General features: G+C 44.3%; 1 protein-coding gene across 2 annotated transcripts in view; it reads right to left on the bottom strand.

Moving 5' to 3' along the window:
• LOC111980267 (protein Jade-1) overlaps positions 1 to 20,480 on the bottom strand; it is a 143,673-nt gene extending 123,193 nt beyond the window's left edge. Inside the window, exons 1-3 of one of the 2 annotated variants that reach the window (XM_024010966.2) lie at positions 19,622 to 20,480; positions 4,308 to 4,371; positions 407 to 492 (exon numbers count right to left, since the gene is read on the bottom strand). In XM_024010966.2, the coding sequence (XP_023866734.1) occupies positions 407 to 492; positions 4,308 to 4,371; positions 19,622 to 19,714 (243 nt within the window). In that variant the 5' untranslated portion in view covers positions 19,715 to 20,480. The remainder of the gene's footprint in view (positions 1 to 406; positions 493 to 4,307; positions 4,372 to 19,621) is intronic. The other variant, XM_024010967.2, reaches the window with a different exon arrangement.
• Between the last annotated feature and the right edge of the window lie 7,284 nt (positions 20,481 to 27,764).

The raw sequence follows: 27,764 nt of genomic DNA, 5'->3' as shown, positions 1-27,764 counted from the left end.
AAAAATGCAGCACTCCACACCGCCAAGAGGAGGGCCTCTAAAATTCATCCATGCTACAGGCCGACCACACCCATTGCCACGCCCCCGGACACCACCTAAGCTTATTTTTGATCCAGAAAAAACCCTGTGTAGCTTTTATTTCTTTTTATCCTTGTTTTGTTTTTTACTCTCTTGCTGTACAATCACCTTGGATTTCTTAAAAAGGCACTTTAAATCCCATGTATCATTTATTATTAGTCAGTGTCTGCATCCCAAGTGGCACCCTATTCACCAGGGCCCATTATTCCCTATATAGTGCACTATTTCTGACCCTGGACAAAAGAAGAAGTGCACTATAAAAGGAAATAAGGTGCCATTTGAGACTCACAAGTGAGTTGTGTATAGCATGGAGTTGGCAGTCACTCACCTCAGACGGTTTCTTGTGCTCCTGTCTGACCCAGGTGCTGCTGGTCCCGGTGTTCTTGGAGGACCTGGACCAGGAGGTCACTTGACCTGCAAACAATGACACGGTAACGGTTACATTTCAGATTTACATTTTGGTCATTGAGCATCCATTTAACTTATCCAGAGTGACTTATAGTCAGAGGAGACAGGAGGCTGCCATTTTCAAATCACTGAGCACAACTTAGAGCCTCTGAAAGGCTGACCGACTTGCCTAGATATCATAATTAGTTTGGTTCAGTAACAACTGACAGGTGGATGGATAGAGATGGTGATACAAGCAGATAAGACTGAGAACAGAGAGGCACAAGGTCATAGTCACTAATGGGCTGAAGAACCTTTCAACAACAAGTTAGATTTGGTCAGCATCACTTACTAGAAGGAATCTAAGTACTGATATTACTGTATTTTAGGTCAATATATATATATATATACACACACACAGTGGGGAGAACAAGTATTTGATAACCTGCAAAATCGGCAGGTTTTCCTACTTGCAAAGCATGTAGAGGTCTGTAATTTTTATCATAGGTACACTCCAACTGTGAGAGACGGAATCTAAAACAAAAATCCAAAAAAATCACATTGTATGATTTTTAAGTAATTAATTAGCATTGTATTGCATGACATAAGTATTTGATCACCTACCAACCAGTAAGAATTCCGGCTCTCACAGGCCTGTTAGTTTTTCTTTAAGAAGCCCTCCTGTTCCCCACTCATTACCTGTATTAACTGCACATGTTTGAACTCGTTACCTGTATAAAAGACACCTGTCCACACACTAAATCAAACAGACTCCAACCTCTCCACAATGGCCACGACCAGAGAGCTGTGTAAGGACATCAGGGATAAAATTGTAGACCTGCACAAGGCTGGCTAAGGCCTACAGGGAAAATAGGCAAGCAGCTTGGTGAGAAGGCAACAACTGTTGGCGCATTATTAGAAAATGGAAGAAGTTCAAGATGACAGTCAATCACCCTCGGTCTGGGGCTCCATGCAAGATCTCACCTCGTGGGGCATCAATGATCATGAGGAAGCTGAGGGATCAGCCCAGAACTACACGGCAAGACCTGGTCAATGACCTGAAGAGAGCTGGGACCACAGTCTCAAAGAAAACCACTAGTAACACACTACGCCGTCATGGATTAAAATCCTGCAGCGCACGCAAGGTGTCCCTGCTCAAGCCAGCGCATGTCCAGGCCCGTCTGAAGTTTGCCAATGACCATCTGGATGATCCAGAGGAGTAATGGGAGAAGGTCATGTGGGCTGATGAGACAAAAATAGAGCTTTTTGGTCTAAACTCCACTCGCCGTGTTCGGAGGAAGAAGAAGGATGAGATACAACCTCAAGAACACCATCCCAACCGTGAAGCATGGAGGTGGAAACATCATTCTTTGGGGATGCTTTTCTGCAAAGGGGACAGGACGACTGCACCGTATTGAGGGAGGATGGATGGGCCCATGTATCGCGAGATCTTGGCCAACAACCTCCTTCCCTCAGTAAGAGCATTGAAGATGGGTCGTGGCTGGGTCTTCCAGCATGACAACGACCCGAAACACACAGCCAGGGCAACTAAGGAGTGGCTCCGTAAGAGCATCTCAAGGTCCTGGAGTGGCCTAGCCAGTCTCCAGACCTGAACCCAATAGAAAATCTTTGGAGGGAGCTGAAAGTCCGTAATTGCCCAGCGACAGCCCCGAAACCTGAAGGATCTGGAGAAGGTCTGTATGGAGGAGTGGGCCAAAATCCCTGCTGCAATGTGTGCAAACCTGGTCAAGAACTACAGGAAACATATGATCTCTGTAATTGCAAACAAAGGTTTCTGTACCAAATATTAAGTTCTGCTTTTCTGATGTATCAAATACTTATGTCATGCAATAAAATGCAAATTAATTACTTAAAAATTATACAATGTGATTTTCTGGATTATTGTATTAGATTCCGTATCTCACAGTCGAAGTGTACCTATGATAAAAAATTACAGACCTCTACATCGTTTGTAAGTAGGAAAATCGGCAAAATCGGCAGTGTATCAAATACTTATTCTCCCCACTGTGTGTATATATATATATATGATTTTCATTTCATAGCCTAAGGGTGAAACGATAATCATTTCCCACCAACTAGTCCATTCTTGTTTCCCTCCACATCACCCCAGAACCGAATGTTAATTAACCAGACAGAAGACAATTAAGCCATCAGAAGAAACTGATTTGTGATAAACATATTCCTAATCCCTCCATAGCCAACATGCTAGTGGTGGGTAACGTCCCAAATGCCCTATAGTGCATTACTTTTGACCAGAGCCCTAAGGGCCCTAGTGCATAATGGGATAGGGTGCCGTTTGGAAAGCAGCCAATATCTAGGGATGGCGTTAAACAGGGCTGGAGGCCGACCGTCATTCCTGTCTTCAGAGTCACTCTGTGATGAGTGGGTTTAAGTCAAAGGCCTAGAATGAATCCTCCGCTCGGCTGTACTGTGACGGTGTGTGTGTGTGTGTGTGTGTCCACGAGTTAAGACGAACAGGCAGGTGGAGAGAGGTGGTCGTCATCAAGTCATTGTATTTATAGACCAAGATCACACCTCAGCCAGCCACAAAGTCCCTTGCAGCAACACAGGAGAGAAGAGAGACACTAATCTCCTCAATAACTGACATTTCCATTTGTACACGGTGACAGGTTGTTATTTTAAATGTGTGCTGTTCCAACTACCAGGAGGAAGTTCAGAGCCACATCATTATGTAATCTCAGTGTGTGTGTGTGTGTGTGTGTGTGTGTGTGTGTGTGTGTGTGTGTGTTGGGATGACTATGAATGGTCCACACGCTATGGCTGTGGTGTGGTACCTCCACACATTGCAGAGCGACCGCAAATCAGAGCTACCCATCAAGGCCCGTTTTAATGACAAGCCCCAGAGGTAGCACAGGGACAAAAATGATCATTGGGATCCTTCAATTAGAAACATGATAACCCAAACCCATGTGGAACAGATGCAGGCTAGCCCGGGACACTGGCGTGTTACCGGCACTCAGAAGCACTGGTTGTTTAGGGAGCATCACGCGGCGTAGCCCCCGGGCACATGGCCCAGAGCTAAGGCCACTGGTCCAGCGGTAGGAGTTGCCCGTAGGCACACATCTCAGATCACCTCCCCATATCATGAATAAATCAAATTGGGGACAAAAAAAAAAAAACAGCTAATCTGACCTTAGATCAGAGACGAGTGGTAATTTCATCCTACTTCTTCACAAGCATACATATGTCCATCACTTGGCCACCAACATTGTGGCTCACAGTGATCAGTCAGTCAGTTAATGGACGAAGCCGTTGTGGTGATGCAGGCGTAAACATCTAGACACTGCCTCTGTCTTCGATCTGAGCCCAGGCCACTACAAAGAGTCAGGGATGCAGCGAGCGGAGAAAACAAGATGACAAGCAGCAGATTGTCAGAGTAGTAGAGAGGAGGCCAGGCTACTGACTGTTCCAGCCATCGGCAGTGTTGCAAATGGCATCCTATCCCCTACAGCGCACTACTTTTCGACCAGGGCTCATAGGGTGCCATTAGGGACAGAACCGAGGCCAGACTAGTGACGGGTCCTGCCCCTGAGAATGTTCTGCCAAGCTGCTCTTTAAGGCCCGTAGTTTATTCCGCCTGTTTGTTTCGTGTTTGGCTGCAGAGCGTGTGTCGGCCCTGTCCTAATCTCTCCCGTTTAGTCAGAGTACAGCTTTCATGACTCACTCCTAACTAATTGGTCTCCAATGGTGACAATCCCGCCCTTCTAGCTCTCCATTAACCTCCCCCCGGTATCCCCCCCCCCACCACCCTCACTCTCCAGCCCTTTTTATCATCTCTAACTACATAAGTTTCAGCTCACTGTCAGTGGTGTCCGAGTCATTGCTGCTGGTGGAGTATTTTCTTCTCTTCTTCTCACTCTCCATCTGTTAGGGAAGAGAAGAATCCAATACAGAGACACATCAGTATACAGCAGCAATCACAGTACAGGCTACAGTTACTATATTGCTACAGAGTCAAACTAGACCACTGAGTGAGTGAGTGAGAAGCTGAACTAGAGAGAGAAAAAGAAGCAGAGATGAGCAAAGAGAGAAAGCAGCAGAGAGAGAGACTGAGAGCGAGACAGAGCGGTGGTTATAACACAGGGGAAGGGCGAGACTTTATGAGGATATCTGCTCTGTAGATATGCATGTCTGATTCCCCCATCAATCCACAGAAAGAGTACAGTGAGCCAGCAAAAGACAACTAGAGGAAAAAGCAGGTTATGGCCTTCAGTGACTGAGCGCAGATTTATGTGGCCATAAAACAGGGCTTTTCCCTCTTATATTGGGCTCTTCCTGTTGCCTTGCTCAGCCCGCCGTAAACTTTACTAGTGACATTTAGACATCCAAATAGAGCTGCCTCTCATACTCCCTGTGCTTTAGAATAACTTGCTACGTAGTGGTGAGTACATAATGGACTTCCTCTGTCTGGCTTCGCTGGAGGTTCAGTGACCGAGGTATCCCTCAGGGATGTGTTGTTTTTCCTTTATTGTTTTACCCTCAGTGCCGTATCAAAGACGTAGAGAAAGCAATAAAAGTGGGTGGTGGGAGTCATGTTTCATACTGTAGGTTGAAGACAGCGACTCATCGCCTCCCCTCCACATCAGAGGGGAAAAACACTGGCGTGTCTGACCGACAGCTTTTCAACGGGGAAGAAAACCTGTGTGATTTTCCCTTTCTCACTCCCCCCCCCCATATTTTTCTCCATCAAACAAAATCCTTGTTAAGATTGAGACATTTCCATGGCCATGGAGAGGAAGAAGTCTGTGCTAGGTGCCAAAGAGGAATAACAGATGTATAAAGAATGCATTTTCCACTTTTTTTATTTTTTTTATTTTTTAAATCCAATGTGAGATCCATTTTCAGTTAAAACTCTTAAAATGCAGAGCAGGATTCCCCCAGAGGTGCTGTACTGTAGGAATGGAGGAACAGTTCTGCAGGAGGAGTCCCCTTGGTGACGACATCGCACCATAAAACAAATGAAGTGCTCCACAGCACAGAGAGATCTAAATCAAACTGTATTTGTCACATGCGGCGAATACAACAAGTGTAGACTTTACGGTGAAATGCTTACTTACAAGCCCTTAACCGACAGTGCAGTTCAAGAAGAGTTAGGAAAATATTTAACAAATAAAAGAAAAAAATACTTTTTTTAAGTAACACAATAAAGAGGCTATATACAGGGGGTACCGGTACCGGTCCATGTGCCAAGGGGTACAGGTCAGAGGGTATTTGCACATGTAGGTAGGGTGAAGTGACTATGCACAGATAATAAACAGCGAGTTGCAGCAGTGTACAAAACAAAATGGGGGGGGGGGGGCAATGTAATAGTCAGGTGGCCATTTGATTAATTGTTCAGCAGTCTATGGTGTGGGGTAGAAGCTGTTAAGACCCTTTTGGACCTAGATTTAGTGCTCAGGTACCGCTTGCCGTGTGACTGGAGTCTCTGACAATTTTATGGGCTTCCTCTGACACCGTCTACTATATAGGTCCTGGATGGCGGAAGCTTAGCCCCAGTGATGTACTGGGCCGTACACACTACCCTCTGTAGCGCCTTACGGTCAGATGTTGAGCAGTTGCCATTACAGGCGGTGATGCAACCGGTCAGGATGCTCTCGATGGTGCAGCTGTAGAACTCATTGGCATACCATGCCTTGCACAGTGGCCAAGATGGATTACATTACTGCTCTGTGACTCCACAACGGCCCCCTTTTCACGCATGCCTCAAATCACCTACTTCCGAATGGCGGCACGGCATTGCAAAACTGGCAGTGCCACTCCATCTGTAAGTGGTAATGGGAGTAGTAGTGGTGGTATTGTGCTCTCCTGCGCTCTGCTACACAGAGAGGAGAGCAGATGGCCAAAACAACGCCGGGTCCTTCCCACGACACAGAGGTCCCCCATGGAGTCACCACACAGGGCTGTCTTAGCTCTGTGCCCTCTGGTCTCATTGGCCTGTGCAGGGTGGTGTGGGTGCAGAGCCACCCAATCTCCAGACCCTCACAACACACACACACACCTCTGACTCACTCACTGGGGAGGGCTGTGATGACTGAGCTGCATGGATGGAGAGGCCGCAGCTAAAAAGGCTGCATCCCCAAACTGTCTGCCAGCTGCAAAGGGGCTGCCCGGTCATTTCCGTGTGTGTGTGTGTGTGTGTGTGTGTGTGCCTGGTCTTTCAGAGTGCTGAGAGATGACTGCCAAGCCCATTAGATGGCTAATTCTGACACCGAGGCTCTGAAATGGTACAGTTACTGTTCCTGCCTGTCCTCCTGCCTGCCTGTCCTGCCTGCTTGTCCTCCCTGTCTTGCCTGCCCGCCTGCCTGTCCTCCCTGCCCTTTCTTTCCCATCAACAAGCCACTTTCAGGTCATCAGGGATAGAGGGAGAGGATGCCTTGGCATTTACAGCACTAACAGTCAGGCAGCTGATATGTCATTAATAACAGGCACCAATCTGCAATTACCACACACACACACACACAGAATGACCAAGCATTTGTTCAGAATCCGGTAGGTCAGGCTGTTTGATGAAGAATCCCTGCATTTAAATTGCTTCATAAACAACATCTCTCTGAGGCTGACTGTTTCTGAGGCTGGTTTGTGACAGCCAGTGTGTGTGTGTGTGTGTGTGTGTGTGTGTGTGTGTGTGTGTGTGTGTGTGTGTAAGGGGGAGATGCAGCAGTGTCATTAGGCTGTTTTAAACAAGATGCCAATGTGTAAAAAGAGCCACTGGCAAAACAGCCAGAGAGCCAGGCAACCAAGCTCCACTCTCCCTCGTTCTTATTTTATTGACAGTCCTTTTCCTCCTCTCTCTCTCTCTATGGAAAAAGCGGAGGGGAGGGGAGAGGAGAGTGCATGCAACATGAGTGTTGGGTGCATTGTGCAGTGTTAATGCTGTGTGTACAAAACAAGGCAGCAACAAGGCAGGCGAAGAGGGAGCAGTGTATCACTGCAGTACCCCTGGGAGACAGATCCCCGCCCGCCTCTGCCTCCCCGGAACGCAACGAAACGGCAAGTCGGCTATTTTTGGAGAAGGAGAGGGGTGTAGTGAGGACAGATGGGGAGATCTAGCAGAGAGAAAGCAAGCGTGAGAGAGAGGGATGGCAGAGGTTGAGAGAGAGAGAGAGCGAGCGCACGCATGTCAGTGGAAGAGAGAGAGCAGTGTGTTCGTAGTAGTTGTGGCGTAAACCACCCTGTAGCCCAGCAGGGGTTGTGATGCTCTGCGAGCCTCTGAATGAGGCAGCTATGGCTCTGAATGACATGATCACAGGCACAGCTGTGCGGAGTCATGGAGTCTTTACCCCAGCTAGAACAAACACACAGAGAGAAAAAGCAACAACAAAATAACACACAAAAGCATACAGACGAACACACATACAGTGCACAAGGTGCGCACGGTAGACACACACGAATATGAATTAAAGATAAATACTAGATCATATCTAAAACCCTCATCTCTCCTCACACACCAACGAAAACCTAGAAGGAGGAAAAAAGCCTAGGGGGGGGGGGGGGGGCCCATTCAGAGAGCACCCAGCACACCTATGTCGAATGAAGAAAAAAAAATACACAAAATAAGAGGTCTAAGAACAAGAAAATGCACTTGAACTATTACTGGTACACACGGCAGAAGAGGAACTGAGACGGTACAAGAGCTCCGTGCCAGCATTATAAACGAGAGCAGTTCCACAGTTGGGCTGGGCGAAATATTTGTTTTGGCGCGATCCAGTACTTTCAGAAAGTATTCAGACCTCTTAACTTTTACCACATTGTTACATTACATCTCATTCTAACATTTCTTAAATCGTTTTTTCAACCCCCCCCCCCCCACCCCTCATCAATCTACACACAATACCCCATAACGACAAAGCAAAAACTGGTTTAGAAACTTTAGCAAATATATATATTTTTTTACAGAAATATCACATTTACATAAGTATTAAGACCCTTTACTCAGTACTTTGTTGAAGCACCTGTGGCAGCAATTACAGCCTGGAGTCTTCTCTCATTCTTCTCAGCAGATCCTCTCAAGCTCTGTTAGGTTGGATGGGGAGCGTTGCTGCACAGCTATTTTCAGGTCTCTCCAGAGATGTTCGACCGGGTTCAAGTCCAGGCTCTGGCTGGGCCACTCAAGGACATTCAGAGACTTGTCCCGAAGCCACTCCTGCGTTGTCTTGGCTGTGTGCTTAGGGTTGTTGTCCTGTTGTTAGGTGAACCTTCTCCCCAGTCTGAGGTCCTGAGCGCTCTGGAGCAGGTTTTCATCAAGGATCTCGCTGTATTTTGCTCCGTTCATCTTTCCCTCGATCCTGACTAGTCTCCCAGGCCCTGCCACTGAAACACATCCCCAAAGCATGATGCTGCCACCACCATGCTTCACCGTAGGGATGGTGCCAGGTTTCCTACAGACGTTACACTTGGCCATTCAGGCCAATGAGTTCAATCTTAGTTTCATCAGACCAAAGAATCTTGTTTCTTGTGGTCTGAGAGTCCTTCGGTGCCTTTTGGCAAACTCCAAGTGGGCTGTCATGTGGCTTTTACTGAGGAGTGGCTTCCGTCTGGCCACTCTACCATAAAGGCCTGATTGGTGGTGCTGCAAAGATGGTTGTCCTTCTGGAAGGTTCTCCCATCTCCACAGAGGAACTCCAGAGCTGTGTCAGAGTGACCATCGGGTTCTTGGTCACCTCCCTGACCAAGGCCCTTCTCCCCCGATTGCTAATTTAGGTCGGGCTGCCAGCTCTTGGAAGAGTCTTGGTGATTCCAAACTTCTTCCATTTAAGAATGATGGAGGCCACTGTTCTTGGGGACATTCAACGCTGCAGAAATGTTTTGGTACCCTTCCCCAGATCTGTGCCTCGACACAATCCTGTCTCGAAGCTCTACAGACGATTCATTCAACCTCATGCCTTAGTTTTTTGACAGGTGTGAGCTTTCCAAATCATGTCCAATCAATTGAATTTATCACAGGTGGACTCCAATCAAGTTGTAGAAACATCTCAAGGATGATCAATGGAAACACGATGCAACTGAGCTCAATTTCGAGTCTCATAGCAAAGAGTCGGAATACTTAGGTAAATACGGTATCTGTTTAAAACATTTGCAAAAGAATTCTAAAAACCTGTTTTCGCATCATCATTATTGGTTAGTGTGTATATTGCTGGGGATTTGTATTTTATCCTTTTTAGAATAAGGCTGTAACGTAACAAAAAGGTAGAAAAAGTCAAGGGGTCTGAATACTTTCCAAAGGCATTGTATTCCAAATGCCTGGATTGCAAGAATCAAGTTACTTTATTTATTTATTTATTTTTTAATCCTTTTTCCTCCCCAATTTCGTGGTATCCAATTGGTAGTTACAGTCTTGTCTCGTCGCTGCAACTCCCATACGGAAGAGGCGAAGGTCAAGAGCCGTGCGTCCTCTGAAACACAACCCAGCCAAGCCACACTGCTTCTTGACACAACGCCCACTTAACCCGGAAGCCAGCCGCACCAATGTGTCAGAGGGAACACCGTACACCTGGCGACCATCTAGTCAAATGGCTACCCAGTCTATTTGTATCTCCACACCACTGCCACGCTCTGTTGTTATCATCTATACATAGTCACTTTAATAACTCTACCTACATGTACATACTACCTCAACTCACCGGTGCCCCCGCACATTGACTCTGTACCGGCACCCCCCTGTATATATTGTTATTTTTTACTGCTGCTCTTTAAATGACATATCTCTTATTTTTGTCCGTATTTTTTTTTTTTTACTGCACTGTTGGTTAGGGGCTTGTTAGTAAGCATTTCACTGTTGTATTCGGCGCATGTGTCTAATAAAATTTGATTTGACCGTGTCAGCGTGCATTGCGCCCGGCCCTCCACAGGAGTCGATAGCGTGCGATGGGACAGGAACATCCCTGCCTGGCCAAACCCTCCCCTAACCTGGACGGCGCTGCGCCAAATGTGCGCCGCCCCATGGGTCTCCCGGTCGCGGCTGGCTGCGACAGAGCCTGGACTCGAACCAGGTTCTCTAGTGGCACAGCAAACACTGCGAGGCAGAATCAAGCTTTGTTATTTTTTGTTTTCATAAGCATTTATGTCCGCTTCTTCTCATGTTGTCTTTTTGGTCTCGTCTCCTTCTGCTGCGACTGTGCACCTTCCCATTCTCTCTCTCACACCCCCCAACGAAGATGAGTGATCACTTCCTCCTCTCTGACAAGCGGTTTCAACTTGTTATTTGTATTTGAGATTTTGTCCAACGAAATCGATCATACGGACACCGAAAGACAAAGATTATTTTACTGTAATAGAGAAGTTACCCTTTTTATGTCTCAACTCCTCAAACTGCGTGCAGAACAGACACTACTTAAAACAGGAGTATCAATGAACCTTCATTCTGGAAAATGTGTGCTCAGTTTGTTGCGTGCAGCACTGCTGTACAGCTAGCTACATTTTAGCCAAAGACTGTTCATACTAGCTATCTAGGCTGTGTTTTATAAATGTGCAATAAGCATGAAACAATTACATAAAGGAATTTCCAACTAATTCTCATTCTGAGAAATAAGGTAGCCCAAGTGACTTCAACATCTGAACAAATTGGACAGGCTAACATGCGGTTCAAACAGTTGGAGAAAGACAGAAGGGTCAATTCATAACAGTTCAAAATGTTCTACCTTGTTAGCTAGCGAATACATACATACACACGACACACACTTGAAATATAAAAATTTGCTGGTTACTCACTAGCATTGTGCTTAAAAGATTGTTCATGAGACCGGTGTTTTATTGCTATTGAGACACAGCCGTGTGTAGTTAGCTTCTTCATCAAACCTCTAAATCCATCTTTGTTGCTCATTTTGCTTGCTGCCTGCTCCCTAGGGTGCATTTGGTCTGTGGCCCTTCCAGGGCTACATTGTGTTTCATAGTCGTAGGCTACTCTCCCATGAGGATTCTGCTGCTGTTTCAAATGGCACCCTAATCCCTATTTAGTGCACTAATTTTGACCCTAGCCAATAGGATGCCATGTTGGGACACAACCGTACCCTCACTGAATGACATTTACATTTACATTTAAGTCATTTAGCAGACGCTCTTATCCAGAGCGACTTACAAATGACCTCAGTAGCGACCCCAGGGGACCAGCCCAACATATGAACAACAAAAATATCATGGATTTCCTTTAACATCACCTTCACGGCTCCGGTCCAGCCACAGGTATTAAGACAATATTTATTGATGCTGCTGCATTATGGGAAAAAAATTAAATAATAATAAGTAAAAAGATGTGGAAGCGGGAAGGGGGGGGAGAGAAGGCCAGGACCAAATCATTTTCTACAGAGTCTCCCTCTCTCTCTCTCCTGAAAGTGCTGACAAACAATGAAAGGGACCTGAGTGCCAAAACCAGGGAAGAGGAGGGCTGTTGCAGGAGGAAAAGAGGAGATTAATCCCCCTGCTCTCACCTCCCCTGCCATCAGGAGTTCATTAGCCCCAGTGAGGGATGGAGGAGTGCACATTGCCCTTCACTCACACTAACACGGGCCCAGCTACCGCCCTGTTTATCTTCCTCCTCCCACCACCACCCTGTTTACCCCCCCTACCCCTCATTTACAACAGGGGCCCAAGCAAGCATATGTCTGCATGTCCAACCATTTAAGTTTCCTGGCTGGACACTTGTGTTACCTTGAGGTGAATAAAGAGTTAAAACCTAGGGGACCGATTGTTGTTTATCGTTTCCTTTCATTCCTAAATTGTGGCCTTGACCATTTGTTGCCATCAGAGAATGAACGCTGCTTTTTGGATGTTTATCCTTGTAAAGGGTTGGTGTTGTGTTTATTATTAGCGGACAGCAGTAAATACAGATACCAACCCAAAGCTTGGTGCTTTTTAAAGACGACTTGCTTTACAGAGGCTACTGACTGGTGTAATCAGGCACTGCCGGCAGGCATAAAAATGGACCGTTTTTCAAGCCTTTTCATGTGCCGGGAAACTAGAGATGCTGGGTAATCTACCTGGCTTTGATGCAAGGTGAAAAGGGCAGGGGGAAAAGACAGCCACGTGACAACCACCTACTGTATCACCATCAGCAAAGCCTCCGATTACCTTCTTGAACAGGCTGGGGACTTGCGTTCCCAATGGCATCAATTTATATCACACTACTTTATTTTATTTTATAAAGGGCCCATAGGGCTCTGGTCAAAAGTAGTGCACTATGTAGGGAATAGGGTACCATTTGGGACATAAACAGTAGTTTGACAAGTATCATTTGTTCAGTACCACTGACTGCCACAGGAGCTAGGCTTTATTATTTCCCTTATTCAGAAGGACAGTGTCAAAGAAAGCATGAAAAGCTGTTATTCCAAAAAAGCCTTTTGAAATGTGTTGCATGTATGTTTGTTTAGCCTGTGTGTTTTGTGTTCCAATCCTGCCTCACAGCCGAGGGGAGAAAATACAAAAAAATAAACTACATTTTCCATTCCTCCTGCATCATACTCTGCTCCGCAATTATATTTCAATAACAATTCGTGAGTCACCGGGCCGGGTGAAAGACATTCATCTCCTGGCGTTTCCAGAGATTTCATCCGCCCTCTGCCCACTGAACAGCAGGCTCCCACTGAGACCTTGACAGGCTCAGTTAATGAGCATCCATTCCAGGCCACAGCAGGGCCATCCGCAGCAGAGAACACACACACACACACACAGAGAGACATGAAAGCACACACACACACACACACACACACACACACACACACAAACATTCTTACATAAACATGATGCATGCACACGCTTACACACAAACAAGCACAAACATGCAAGTACATGGTCACACACGCACAGGCTACAACACACACACCGCTACACATGTAAGGAGATAAACAGCCAGGGACGATGAAATGAGCTCAAGCCAACAACCATTCCTATTCATGAGGATGCCTTACCAAGAGAGAAAAAAAACATACAAAATAGGGACCAATTCGAGGTAAAAAGGAGTTGGAGCACCCCACAAAAAAAAAAGGTTAACAGCTGACTGACGTTGACGTCACGCTGATGTCAGTTTGTCGTGGAAACGTCAGTCACCTGTTCACATCGGATACAATGGATTAGCGTTGGACAGGTAACCGAAAGGTTGCAAGATCGAATCCCCGAGCTGACAAGGTAAAAATCAGTCGTTCTGCCCCTGAACAAGGCAGTTAACCCACTGTTCCTAGGCCTACATTGAAAATAAGAATTTGTTCTTGGGGTACCCCCCCCTTCTCAATTTCCGCCTAAAGACATACCCTAATCGAACTGCCTGTAGCTCAGGCCCAGAAGCAAGGATATGCATATTCTTGGTATCATTTGAAAGGAAACACTCTGAATTTTGTGGAAATGTGAATTGAATGTAGGAGAATATAACACAATAGATCTGGTAGAAGAAAATACAAGGAAATAAACATACGTTTTCAGTTTTTTATTGTTGCTGCATCATCTTTCAAATGACCAAGAACAGCCAAACATACAGATAGGATTCTGTGGATGATTTGAATGAAGAACATAAGATGGCAACAATAGCTGAGCAAAGTTTTAGACAGATAACTTCAAAAATGAGCGAGCTACATGACATTGAGCATGAAGTCACCCAGGTGTCCCACACAAATGTACCCAAGTGGCCGAATTGGTACAGTGATACATTTTGAAGGAAATAACTAAATACAAAATACATATATGCTATTCGAACACACCCCAAAAAAATAAATATATATATATATACATGAAAAAAATCATTTAAAAAAATAATAATAATAAACAAACAAATAACATGGTAACTATTTACACATTTTCTATTTACAATATTGTGAAGACCCTCAGTCATCTACACAATATTGTGCTGCTGGTGCCATGGCCCATAGCAGTCTCTTTCTGCTGTAAAGCAGAGGCTTACTGAACAGGTGGTGCAGGTGATGGGGCATTTCCTGTGACAAAGGGCACAACGACGTCTCCCTACTGTGCCCTTTTTGCCCTGAGGCACATTCATGCCTGCAGAGATGAATCTGGGCAGGTGAACACCACTGGTTGGAGCAGAAGGTGCTGCAGTGGACTTGCTGTAGCTAGCAAGCTCCTGGATGAGCAGCTCCCTGAAGGCTAGCTGTGAGATGGGGGGCTGTCTCTATCAATTTCCTCTATAATTTGGGTTAAATCTGTATACCTAAACTTTGTTTTAGCTTTTCCTGATTTATTCGCCATAATTTAAATATATAAACTTGTTGAAAATGCTATTGAATATGTACTGCTATGCGTAACACTCGTGGCTCCGTCAAGTAGGATTTGCAATGGTGAATGAACCTCTTTTACGCCAGAGTTTACGACAAAGGCTGGTCTTCAAACGTATAACCATTACATATTGCCGTTTACCTCAGCTCATTGGCTATCTTCCAAGCTAGYTTTCAAGATGATCAGTGGTCATTGGGCCAAAATACAGTCAATCAACGATAGACCGGTCCTACCATTGGTGCGTAATGAGGTCATTGATTGGTGTCTTCAAATCGGTTTGTTTCGGTTAATACGCCCCGGGAAAAGAGCCATCATGTATGGTTGTGTTAGTAACAACCAGAGGATTTCAATGAAACCAACCATGACTGGATAAACGTGTGTTTAGTGTGTGTAATTACCACGAACGCTTCGTCCAAAGTTGAATGAGACGGAAATCACGACGCAACCGGCTTACAAATGTTTCGTGTTAGGCTATAAAAATGGATTTTATCAAACAAAACGAACATTCACTGTGTAGTTAAAACACTTGGCATTGCCACCAGAGGAAGATCTTCAATGGTAAGCGATTTATTTTATTGTTATTTCTGACTTTCGTGACGCTAATGCTTGGTTGGAAAATGCTAGTAATACTTGTGTGTGTGGGGCGCCGTCCTCAGAAAATCGCATGTTTGCTTTTGCAGTAAACCTTTTTGAAATCTGACACAGCGGCTGGATTAATAAGACGTTCATCTTTTAAATGATGTAAGATACATGTATTTACAAGAATGTTTAATACAACGAATGGTGTATTTAAAATGTTAGCTCTCTGCAGTTTCACCGGATGTTGGCCTGGTGGGACGTTAACTTCTCTAGGGTAGGTGAGATGCTAACTGACTTGCCTAGTTAAATAAAGGTTATAAATAAAAAAAGGGAGCATAAATAAATCACTTCCTCTTCCTCTTTCTTTGCTGAAGCGCGAATGCCCACCTGAACTCTTAACCTTCCTATTCCTTTCCCCCTGTGTGGATGTCATCTCCCTCCCTTGACACCTAGCAGCAACACACACACACTGCTTGGGGAGGTTACTGGGGCGAGTATGTGTGTACAGTTGGAGATGTTAAAATGACATGAGCAGCAGTCAGTGACTCCATTCATGAACCCCCCGTGGAGTAGCTGCTAATACCATACTGCAGATCATGGGAGGTCCTTGCCCCCTTTTTTCAACCAGTCAGAGAGTGCTACTAACACACACACACACACACGCAGATTAGGAGCCCGCCCACACACGCACCTACCTGTAACATAGATTACCAACACACATGTACACACTCCCCCCGAGCGACCCCCACCCCCCCTCTCCATGTAATCAACTGTGTTTTTCTAGGTAAGAGTATCTAACCGAGAGAGGAGAGAGAGATGCACTTCCTAACGTCCTGCCAAATGTATGACCATATTAGACACGTACACAATATACTCACACACAAAAGTATGTGGACACCCCTTATAAATTAGTGGATTTGGCTATTTCAGCCACACCTGTTGCTGACAAGTGTATAAAAATCGAGCACACAGCCGTGCAAACTCCATAGACAAACATTGGCAGTAGAATGGCCATACTGAAGAGCTCAATGACTTTCAGCGTGGCACAGTCATAGGATGCCACTTCTCTAACAAGTCAGTTCGTCAAATTTCTTCCCCGCTAGAGCTGCCCCGGTCAACTGTAAGTGCTGTTATTGCGAAGTGGAAACGTCTAGGAGCAGCAACGGCTCAGCCGCAAAGTGGTAGGCCACACAAGTGCACAGAACTAGACCGCCGAGTGCTGAAGCGCATAAAAAAATAATCTGTCCTCGGTGGCAAAACTCACAACCAAGTTCCAAACTGCCACTGGAAGCAACATCAGCACAAAAACAGTTCGCTGGGAGCTTAATGAAATGGGTTTCCATGACCAAGCAGTCGCACACAAGCCTAAGATCACCATGCGCAAAGCCAAGCGTAGGCTGGAGTGGTGTAAAACTCGCCACCATTGGACTCTGGAGCAGTGGAAACGCGTTCTCTGGAGTGATGAATCACGCTTCACCATCTGGCAGTCCGATGGATGAATCTGGGTTTGGCGGCTGCCAGGAGAATGCTACCTGCCCCAATGCATAATGCCAACTGTAAAGTCTGGTGGAGAAAGAATATGGTCTAGGGCTGTTTTTCATGGTTCGGGCTAGTCCCCTAAGTTCCAGTGAAGGGAAATCGTAACACCTCGATCACACCGACCGCATCACTGCATTTTGGTACACCAGAAGTACATTAATTTCCAATGGAAATCTGCGTTTGCTTTGCAGCATTGCGTTGCAGAGGCAGTTGCAGTGCGTTCTGTGTGGTGCATACGTTGGATTTATCGAACGTATGTGTAGACGGTTTGACAGAAATCAGAGCAGAAAGTGAATGTTGAACTTTTGTTGCACACATTTTTATTCATTTAACTTGGCAAGTCAGTTAAGAACTTCTTATTTACAATTGACGGCCTAGGAACAGTGGGTTAACTGCCTTGTTCAGGGGCAGAACGACAGATTTTGACCTTGTCAGCTGGGGGATTTGATCTAGCAACCTTTCGGTTACTGGGCCAACGCTCTAACCACTAGGCTACCGGCTACATATCCAGATGATGCTGCGTACTATTTTGCGCAATGACTGTCGGTGTGATCAAGGCGTAGCACTACAGCATACAATGGCATTCTAGACGATTCTGTGCTTCCAACTTTGTGGAAACCGTTTGGGGAAGACCCTTTCCTGTTTCAGCATGACAATGCCCCTGTGCACAAAGCGAGGTCCATACAGAAATGGTTTTTCAAGATCGATGTGGAAGAACTTGACTGGCCTGCACAGAGCCCTGACCTCAACCCCATCGAACACCTTTTGGATGAATTAGAACGCTGACTGCGATGCGAGCCAGGCCTAATCGCCCAACATTAGTGCGACCTAACGAATGCTCGTGGCTGAATGGAAGCAATTTTCCAATATCTAGTGGAAAGATTTCCCAGAAGAGTGGAGGCTGTTATAGCGGAAATGGGGGGGAACAACTCCATATTAAATACCCATGATTTAAAATGAGATGTTCGACAAGCAGGTGTCCACATACTTTTGGTCATGTAGTGTATTTCCCTCAGATTACATAGACCCACAAAGAATTCGAAACACAAATCAAATTTTGATAAACTCATATCTATTACCACAGTGTGCCATCACAGCAGCAAGATGTGTGACATGTTGCCACAAGAAATGAGCAACCAGTGAAGCACAAACACCATTGTAAATACAACCTATATTTATCAGTTTATTTATTTCCCCTTTAGTACATCAACTATTTGCACATTGTTACAACACTGTACATAGCCATAATATAATATTTGAAATGTCTATTACTTTGAAACTTGTGAGTGTAATGTTTACTGTTCATTTCAATTTTGTTTATTATCTATTTCAATTGCTTTGGCAATGTAAACATGTTTCCCCATGCCAATAAAGCCATTTGAATTGAAATTCAATTGAGAGAGAGCCTCTTATTCCCCCACACCATGACTCATCTCCTGTTTCATGGGGGGGGGGGGGGGGTAGAGCTGTCACAACTGGGTCCCTACATGAATCAGACTTAATTGATTCAAGGAAGGGACCAGGTCAATTACATTTGTGCAATAAGACGAGCAGGATGGATTGCACAGTCTACTATTCTAAATCACTGGAGGTAATGGATTGTAAGAATTGTTTACTTATTTGTTTGTTATTAAAGAGGGCCATAATACATAAAAATAACATTTGAATGTACTCGAGGTTGTGCTGTAAAGTAAACTTCACATACATTGGCACCCCCCATAATAAACCAAAACCCCTCTCCCAATAAGAACTGAAAATATAAATGTGAGCCCCCCAAAACTGTCAAAGATATCAGCGCGTGGCACTTACGAGTCTCAATGTGTAATTCAAAACACTGGAAATATCTTGATCCCAAATATATCTGATTATGAACATCAAGTTCTCGTTTCTTAAAATGGGAACATCAAGATGCTGCTCTGTCCCTCTACTCGCCATGCGCAGCACCAACACCAGGCCCACCCCCTGATCTATGAGCACAGAGTTTCTGAAGGTAAACAATAGCCACTCCCCCTACAGTTAGAACTGCACAGTGAGAGCCAGGGAGGGGAGAGGAGAGTTAACAAGCTTGTTCTAATTCTTAGATAGGTGCGTGCTTAGCCTTCCGAAATACACACTCCACTTCTTGGGAACGCAATTGGCATTCACGTGCGATGTCAAACCCACAAGCGAGCGACACTGGATGGCAACAGTAACTTTAGACAAATCCAGTTTTATAGCGCAATCGTTATTACCAAAATTCTGCTCATTTGATATTTTCAACGGGCAGATAATATCCGATCACTCGTCATTAGCCCAGCATGTGCATTTTCAGCGCCATATGTTGGCGAGACGCGGTCCCTCCTCGCGACACACATACACACTTGCACGACTCTTGCATAAGTTCTCAATAATTTCTTCGAATTCAACAAAATTATTAATTAGCCATTTGTTTCACTGAAGCATGTTATGCAAGAGCACCTCAGGAAAATCCCGCTACCAAAATTATTTCATAACAGAGGTGAACATAGCTATGACCGCCCGCCTGTAAATAATACTCGCTGCGTAGTTGGCGTTGCTAACATTGCTTGTGAACTGGGACCTGACATTTTCATATTTTAGAAAATAAGAAGTTGCAGTTGAATGATCTTCTCGTGTTAACTATTTGTCTGGCTATCACAACCATCTGACCCACATGCACTAACGTTACACATTTCACTACCAGCTCTGGAAGTGTGCTTTTCCCCCTGTGCTAACGTTACATGCTACTACTGTACTTCTTGGGGGAAGAAACCAAAATCTAACCTACCTTTTTACCTTGATTGCAGTCAGCTTCCGATGGCGAAAACGTCCTCGACTCTGGACGATGAGAAATCACGAAATCATTTGAAGTTAACCACATGTAGTGACAGTGAATTTCACGGTGGTCAAATTCCAGTGCAACTACCCAAGCTAGTTAGCTAGTTAACGTTAGCCCACCGACTATCCACGTTGGTGACAGGACGTGCCTGCGAGGCTGTGGTGACAGCACGTCGATCAGATGCTCTCCCAAGAGAGTCAAAATAAAAAGTAGCAATTTACAAATTTAATCCATTATAAAGTCTATCCGGCAGCATAACATTATTCAACAAAACTGCGATGGCCGCCTTCGCAGTTCTCAGCTAAATACAGTTAATGTAGCTAACTGTTAGCTACCTTTAGCAGACTTTAGGAGTATCATCCGTAAATCCAAATTGTCTAACGGCTTGCAAGATAGCCTCGAGCTGCAGCCAGCAAGTCAGTTCTAATGTAAGCTAAAGCTATGCCGGGTACAGCACGGTAAGCTAACAAATATAATTTTCAAAGCCATGTCGCATTTGAAAATAGTCCAATGTGATATCCCCCAGATCCCGATTTGTCACGTGAGTGTGTTTTCAGATCCAGTAGGAAAAGAATATGCTTCATTTTCAGGGAATGAAATGTTGCAAGCTAGTTTCGAGACGTTCTGCCGAAAAAACATCGCCTGCCCATTCGCTTCCCCTCTTGCCCGCTCATGTTCTCCCTCTTGTGCGAGGGTTCTGCAACCTCACAACAAAATAAGCTCATACTTTAAACTCTTTTGGCGCCATATTAATGACGTACTTTAAATTTGCCGTTACTGAAAGCCGATTCAAATATCTTTACGATGGMTTAATTTCGCAAAACGGGCTAAAACCTGAAATAGAAATCAAATGGAATTATATTCTTCACCTATCACTCGTTTGAAAGTGAAAGCCACCGTTTAGTGTAAGCGGTTTGTTTAGTCGGGTAATATCTGCTCAATAATTGGCCATTTACCGAGAAAAAACTTGGCTATTCATATTTCCTTTCATAATAAGAAAGACATTGAAGAAACATGGAAATAACGTTAGGCTTACTTTCAACACTCCAAGCCATGCTGTTAGTTCACACAGACAAGTGATATCAATTCCACAGCATTTACTACTTTCTATTAGGAGTGATCTGTATTTTGTCGGATCTCCACCAATCTAGGTTGAAGCTAAAAAAGGGAAATTGTACAATTCCCATGCAGAAGCGTTCGAAAATAAACAAATTCATTGGACCTGGGCCGGAGCGAAATTGAATGGAAGTGAATACCATTACAGAAAGTTCGACATCAAACGCTCTGCATGGAATTATTGGATTGTCTTAACCTTAGTATATTTTACAGCTAGTCTCCGGTGAGGGTTACTGTGTATCTGGTAGTAATCGCACGCACCTTCATGTTATTGCGCGTGGCCACCCAGCCAATGATGCATGGCAGTATTTTTTTTCTATATCAATGATTGTTGCAGTGTTTCTGACATCATATATTTGCACCCTTGGCACGCATTTCAAAAAAAATAATAATAATAATAATAATAAACAAGAAAATACAAGCGGTGCAGGCCTTTCTTTACCCATCTCACATAACCGCGGGTGAGGGAACAGGTATTTTTGAAATAAATATATTTTTTCACATAAGTAGTGCACTGGGCATTTAATAGTCCTGTATTAGAGTACCAATTACCCCACCCCCCCCCCCCCCCCCCCCCCCCCCCCCCCCCCCCCACCCCCCCCCCCCCCCCCCCCCCCCCCCGTGAAATGAAAGACACACTAGCTTTTTCTGGCACAGATTCAAATGTGCTGTAGCAGCCTGCCTGCACCACAGGTGGGTTAAGTCCCTTGAGAAAACATACAATGCCACTCCATGGGTATTTGATTGTACTGACTGTTAATTTACTGTCTGCTGGACTCATCGTTTATTTAGCAGAAAATTCAGCCATGCTGCAACATATATCATGTCTGTCCCAAATGGCAGACTATTCCCTATATACACTTTAAAGGGGATATGGTGCCAAATGGGATGCAACCCTCCTCTCATTAGAAGGGCCTGTGGTTAGTGTAAGTTGTGGTTCTCTTTCATTCAAGGTACAGTATGTCCTTTCGGTTTGATTGTGGCATCCAATAGGTTTTTGATCAGGCCAGGGCATCCAAATGTCAGCTACCTACATCAATGCCACTGTATCTCATGATGGAACAAACTGCTTGTCGGGACTGTAGTATTGGTGCTGATTCTGATAGTTCAGAGGTTATTTTAGGGCAGCCTGACAAACCTGGGAGACTGACAGACTGAAACGCCTGCAGAAAGAAAGACAGATCCTCAAATTTGTTTCATTATGGTCTAGACTCCTAGAATTATCTAGGCCATCCGTTGATTTTTTGCATTACAGCCCTTTCATACTTTAAATCCCTATAGAGATCATCAGCACAGCAGAATTGTATAATGATATGGCACAGCCTTAAAAAAAAACAGTGATTTAAAAGGGTGCAATGTTTTAAACCGAGGTATGAAGATGTAATCATTGTCTCCTGAGTCAGAAGCCAATGATTGAGATCTACTATCTCCATCTCTATTCAATTCAAGTCATCATTTGTTTTCCTGTACTTCTCTCATACTTGTCCCATRTGCGAGGCATTGACCTTCTCAGCCTGCGTCCCAAATGGCTCCCTATTCCCTATATGCTGCACTACTTTTGACCAGGGCCCATGTGATATTGGAGTGGGGGTAATACTTCTTCCTTGGCTCATTCCCAGCATGCTGCTGAAAAGGCTACCTGTTGTCTCCATGTCTCCCAATTACAGTTTTCTCTTGACTAAGCATACATTAGATGACTCATCAAAAATATGTGTTGCCAAGCCTCTTGGAACAGTGTATTATTTCAGCATCATTGTGTATTTTATGCTGAGTGAAGAGGTGCGCTATGTGGCTATAAACAGAATGGGGATCAAATGGGGACTTATATGGGTTGTAAGCTGCCCATATTTAACAATCAAGATTGCAGATATTTTTGATGGAGTTTGAGATAGGAATGTGTGCACCTCATTGTATTTTAACCACTGGGATTCCCCCTTCTAATGAGTGCACACACACCTACAAGCAGAAGTGGCAGAGGAGCGCCTTACGGTCGGATGCCGAGCAGTTGCCATACCAGGTGGTGATGGAACCGGTCAGGATGCTCTCGATGGTGCAGCTGTAGAACTTTTTGAGGATCTGGGGACCCATACCAAATCCAATACCAAGTCTCCTGAGGGGGAAAAGGCATTGTCATGCCCTCTTCATGACTTTCTTGATGTGTTTGGACCACGATAGTTTGTTGGTGATGTGGACACCAAGGGATTTGAAACTCTCGACCCGCTCCACTACGGCCCCGTTGATGTGAATGGGGGCGTGTTCAGCCCTCCTTTTCCTGTAGTCCACGATCATCTCCTTTGTCTTGCTCACATTGAGGGAGAGGTTGTTGTCATGGCACCACACTGGCAGTGTGGTGCCAAACAAAATGCTTTAGGTGGCATAAATTGTCATACCAGGTACACCCCCCCTACATATTTATTTAACTTTTTTGACCTCCCTATAGGTTGTCTCATCGTTGTCAGTGATCATGGTGTTGGAGTCGTGCTTGGCCACGCAGTCGTGGGTGAACAGTGAGTACAGGAGGGGACTAAGCACGCACCCCTGAGGGGCCCCTGTGTTGAGGATCAACGTGGCAGATGTGTTGTTGCCTACCCTTACCACCTGAGGGTGGCCCGTCAGGAAGTCCAGGATCCAGTTGAAGAGGGAGTTGTTTAGTCCCAGGGTCCTTAGCTTCGAGATGAGCTTTCTGGGCACTATGGTGTTGAACGCTGAGCTGTAGTCAATGTACAGCATTCTCACATAGATTCCTTTTGTCCAGGTGGGAAAGGGCAGTGTGGAGTGTTATTGAGATTGCGTCATCTGTGGATCTGTTGGGGTGGAATGCGAATTGGAGTGGGTCTAGGGTTTCCAGGATGATGGTGTTGATATGAGCCATGACCAGCCTTTCAAAGCACTTCATGGCTACCGACGTGAGTGCTACGGGGTGGTAGACATTTAGGCAGGTTACCTTCACTTTCTTGGGCACAAGGACTATGGTGGTCTGCTTGAAACATGTTTACATGTTTATGTATTACAGACTCGGTCAGGGAGAGGTTGAAAATGTCAGTGAAGACACTTGCCAGTTGGTCCGCGCATGCTCTGAGTACACGTCCTGGTAATCCGTCTGGCCCCAGCGGCCTTGTGAATGTTGACCTGTTTAAACGTCTTGTTCCCGTCGGCTACGGAGAGCGTGATCACGGAGAATAACCCAAAACGACCAATTAATATCAAATATTTGACACTGTGAAGGGGAGACTTCTCAAGATGTCAAGTGAAGTGACACCCTCCTCATAGCAAATGAAGGGGAAGACCTACCTATATGTTCTATTACACTTTTGCCTTCATCCCCTGTCTTGTTCCATTCATACCTGTCAGGATGCTGTCCCAACCTGTTCATGTAGACAGAGTGAGGTAGGGTGGTCTCCCTCAGAACTGACGGGATTGTAAAGTATTTCTCTCTGATCTTGTTCCTGGCATGTCTGTAAGGGGGCCCTGGTCACATGAAGAGGCAGCCAAGGATGTGTCAGTATGTTCTTGGATGGTTTCCATTCAACCCTGCCTTTGAAAAAAAAGGCCTTTATTTATTTTGGCTTGTAGCCTGGTAGTAAACCTGTAACCTGAGTTTGGGGTTGGGAAGATATCATCATTTATTTTTGATATGTCACAATGTTCATTTATAAAGGCTTTCTTTCTCTAAGGTCAAGTGACAAAATAGAACATAGGTTCTTACTGTATCTGATGTTTTTTGGCAAATGGGTAAAGGAGTGATGTATGAGTGATACTGTATATAGGTCACAGACTCGCAGTCCAAACAAAATGCTTTAGGTGGCATAAATTGTCATACCAGGTACACCCCCCCTACATATTTATTTAACTTTTAATTTTGCTCTATACTCCAGCATTTTGGATTTTAGATCAATTGTTGTATATGAGGCGACAGTACAGAATTTCAGCCTTTTATTTTAGGGTATTTTCGTACATATCTGTTTTACTGTTTAGAAATTAAAGCACTTTATGTATCTAGTCCCCCCCATTTGAAGGTGCCATAAGTATTTGGACAAACTCATTTGTAGTGTATTAAAGTAGACAAAAGTTTTGTATGTTGTCTTATATTCCTACTCTCTTAGAAAAAAAGGTGCTTTCTAGAACCTAAAAGGGTTCTTCGGCTGTCCCCATAGGAGAACCCTTTGAATAACCCTTTTGAGTTCCATGTAGAACCCTTTACACATAGGGTTCTACATGGAACCCAAAATAGTTCTACCTAGAACAAAAATGGGTTCCTCAGTCTATGGGGTCAGTCGACGAACCCTTTTGGAACCCTTTTTTCTAAAACTGCATTTCAGTTTGTTTTGGTTGTGTTTCAGATTATGTTGTGCCAAATAGAAATGAATGGTCAATTATGTATTGTGTCATTTTGGAGTCAGTGTTACTGTAAATAAGAATATAATATATGTTTCTGAACACTTCTACATTAATGTGGATGCTACCATGGTTATGGATAATCATTAATGAATTGTGAATAATGATGAGTGAGAAAGTTAGAGGCATAAATATCATACCCCCCCCCCCCCCCCCCCAAACAAAATGCTGTGACATTAGCATCTGTAACTTATTTACTCATCATTATTCACGACTCATTCAGGATTATCCATAATCATGGTAGCATCCACATTCATGTAGAAGTACTCCGGAACAATGTATTCTTTATTCTATGCTAATGTATAGAATTTATTATACAAGAGACAAAATTCACAAATTCTACAGCACAATGGCAGAGTCATGTCTTCAGTGTAAAACTAAGAATGACTCAATAATCCATGCTTMCTGGGAATGCTATGAATTAGAAMAGGTCACACAATGCTTATGTGTCCCCCTAACCCACAGGTATCTTCTTAATTGCATTGCAGAGTTGAATTGGATAAATCTGTTGAAATAGAGTGGGAACAGCTGAAGCTGTGTTTGAACCAACAACTTGGCAAAGTCAGGGCAAGGGTGTTACATCATGTGCTTAAAAGGTCCATATTTATTAGCAGAGGCTACAGGGTGGCAGGTGCACATAAAGCAGGGTATATTTGTACACAAAGTAGGGAGTCAATTTAATGATTTCCAAAAAATCATCCAGTACCAGTCAATAGTAGTGCAGACATTTTGCAAATATTGTTCTCTGTTCGGTCACAGGATGGCGCTGTAATAAATACTGGTACCACAGAGTTTCTAAACCCAGAGGCGCAACATCGCGAAACTTCCGGGGACGCTTGCGAAACAGACTTAACGGGGTTTGGGGTTTGAGAAGTCAATGAGAGAAGTGACAAATTCTTCCTTAGTTGTTAATTTCCTCGAAATCTAAAGGCACAACCTAGTTTCGAGCCAAAAAGTATTTAAATATGTTATTACTCCAACCTCGTAAGTGACAAAGTGACACGTTTTCATTTTCGTAAAAAACGACTTTATATCGAAGGAGTGCCTTTGATTTGACAGTTTACACATGCGCAGTTTGGTGCGAGACGACCGTTAGACCCGAGGACGTGTTCTACGCATGAGTTTTGCTAACCAACGTCGCCATGACATCGCCTACAAGTGTGGTCAAGGATATCTATTATCACGAGAGGTGGGCTTTTCTGCTGTTCTTCTGAGGGTCAGTATGAGGTTGTACTGAGTCTCACCTGATTTGAGAAGTTTGATGTGTCTCTTCGGAACATGGCACCCCTCAAGAGGGTAATATCTGGCGTTTCGTGGGAAGTCGATGTTGCAGAGATTAAAAATATTCCTGGAGTGATTGATGCTCGTCGGATGAATCGTGTGTTGAATGAATAAAAAGTGAAGAGCCTGTCTGTTATTTTGTTTTTTATATGGAGTCTTTCAAGTGCAAACTAAAGAGTCAGAGCATTTATTCCAAGACCAATGCAGTGTTGATCATTGTAAAGCTTTTGGAAATGTTTCAAGTGTTTGCAGAAGGGAGAACCTGAGATGTTCAACCTGTGGAAAAGATCATAGCATGTGTTTTAAAAGTGATGAAAATGTGACATGTTGCAATTGTGGTTGGAACCATGAAGCCATGTCTTTGGGAATGTTAAAAGGGATGAGGGTTCGAATGGTGCTCCTGAAGAGTCAAATTGTGGTGGATAGGCCTTCACTGAAGGCTGCATGGGTTGCCATTCAACACAGGACCCAGATATGTTAAAGGTTAAGAAGGTGGTCTTTATAGCTATGGTGATGAATGGCACTGTCAAGGTGGGGAATATATATAATTATGGATGTGGTGGAACGGTTCCTGGGACTGAAAGACTTCTCAGGGGAGTTGCATGGAGGATTGTCACAAGCCGTACCACCCTCTCAGGTCGTAGAGCCTGAGAAGGGAGATATGGAGATTTGAAGGAAGGAAAAAGCGGGAGGTTTTGGCTTTATCAATGTGTTTTTTTAATAGTTTTATTTTGGGTGGATTAATTTAGTTTTCCCTATCACGTATGGGTTTTATTTGTACCTTGTTTTTTTCAACCCCGTCCAGTTGGTGCCGGTAATACACGTTTTGGGGTTGTAATCTGCCATAAAACCCATAGAAGAAGGGGATTTCTATCGGAAGCGTAGTTTTTAAAAATTTTGAAATATATTTTTTTATTAACAACAAATCAATACAGAAAGTACATAAGGGAACACAAGTATATATAGATTTATTGGAGACGTAGTTTTAGCCGATCTACAAGCAGGCTTTGACGTGCTGGGCATTGCTGTATAAACACAACTTTTCACCTCATAAATGTTTTATATGGAATAATGGGTCGATATTCGATAGAAACAAGATGTTATTTTACCGTAACTGGTTCTCGAAAAACATTATCCTTGTCAGCCAATTAGTTAGTATTAGTGGGAATCTATTTACACGGAGAGAATTTATGGAAAAATACAACTTTGAGGTTTCAAGCAAGGAATATGACACTGTTATAAAAGCTATACCTAGTGGGATAAAATATTTACTTCAGAATAATGCATATTTTGTGACATC

The sequence above is a fragment of the Salvelinus sp. IW2-2015 genome, linkage group LG20 (assembly GCF_002910315.2).
Source record: "Salvelinus sp. IW2-2015 linkage group LG20, ASM291031v2, whole genome shotgun sequence".
NCBI lineage: Eukaryota > Metazoa > Chordata > Actinopteri > Salmoniformes > Salmonidae > Salvelinus > Salvelinus sp. IW2-2015.
This window is presented reverse-complemented; position numbering and strand designations above follow the sequence as displayed.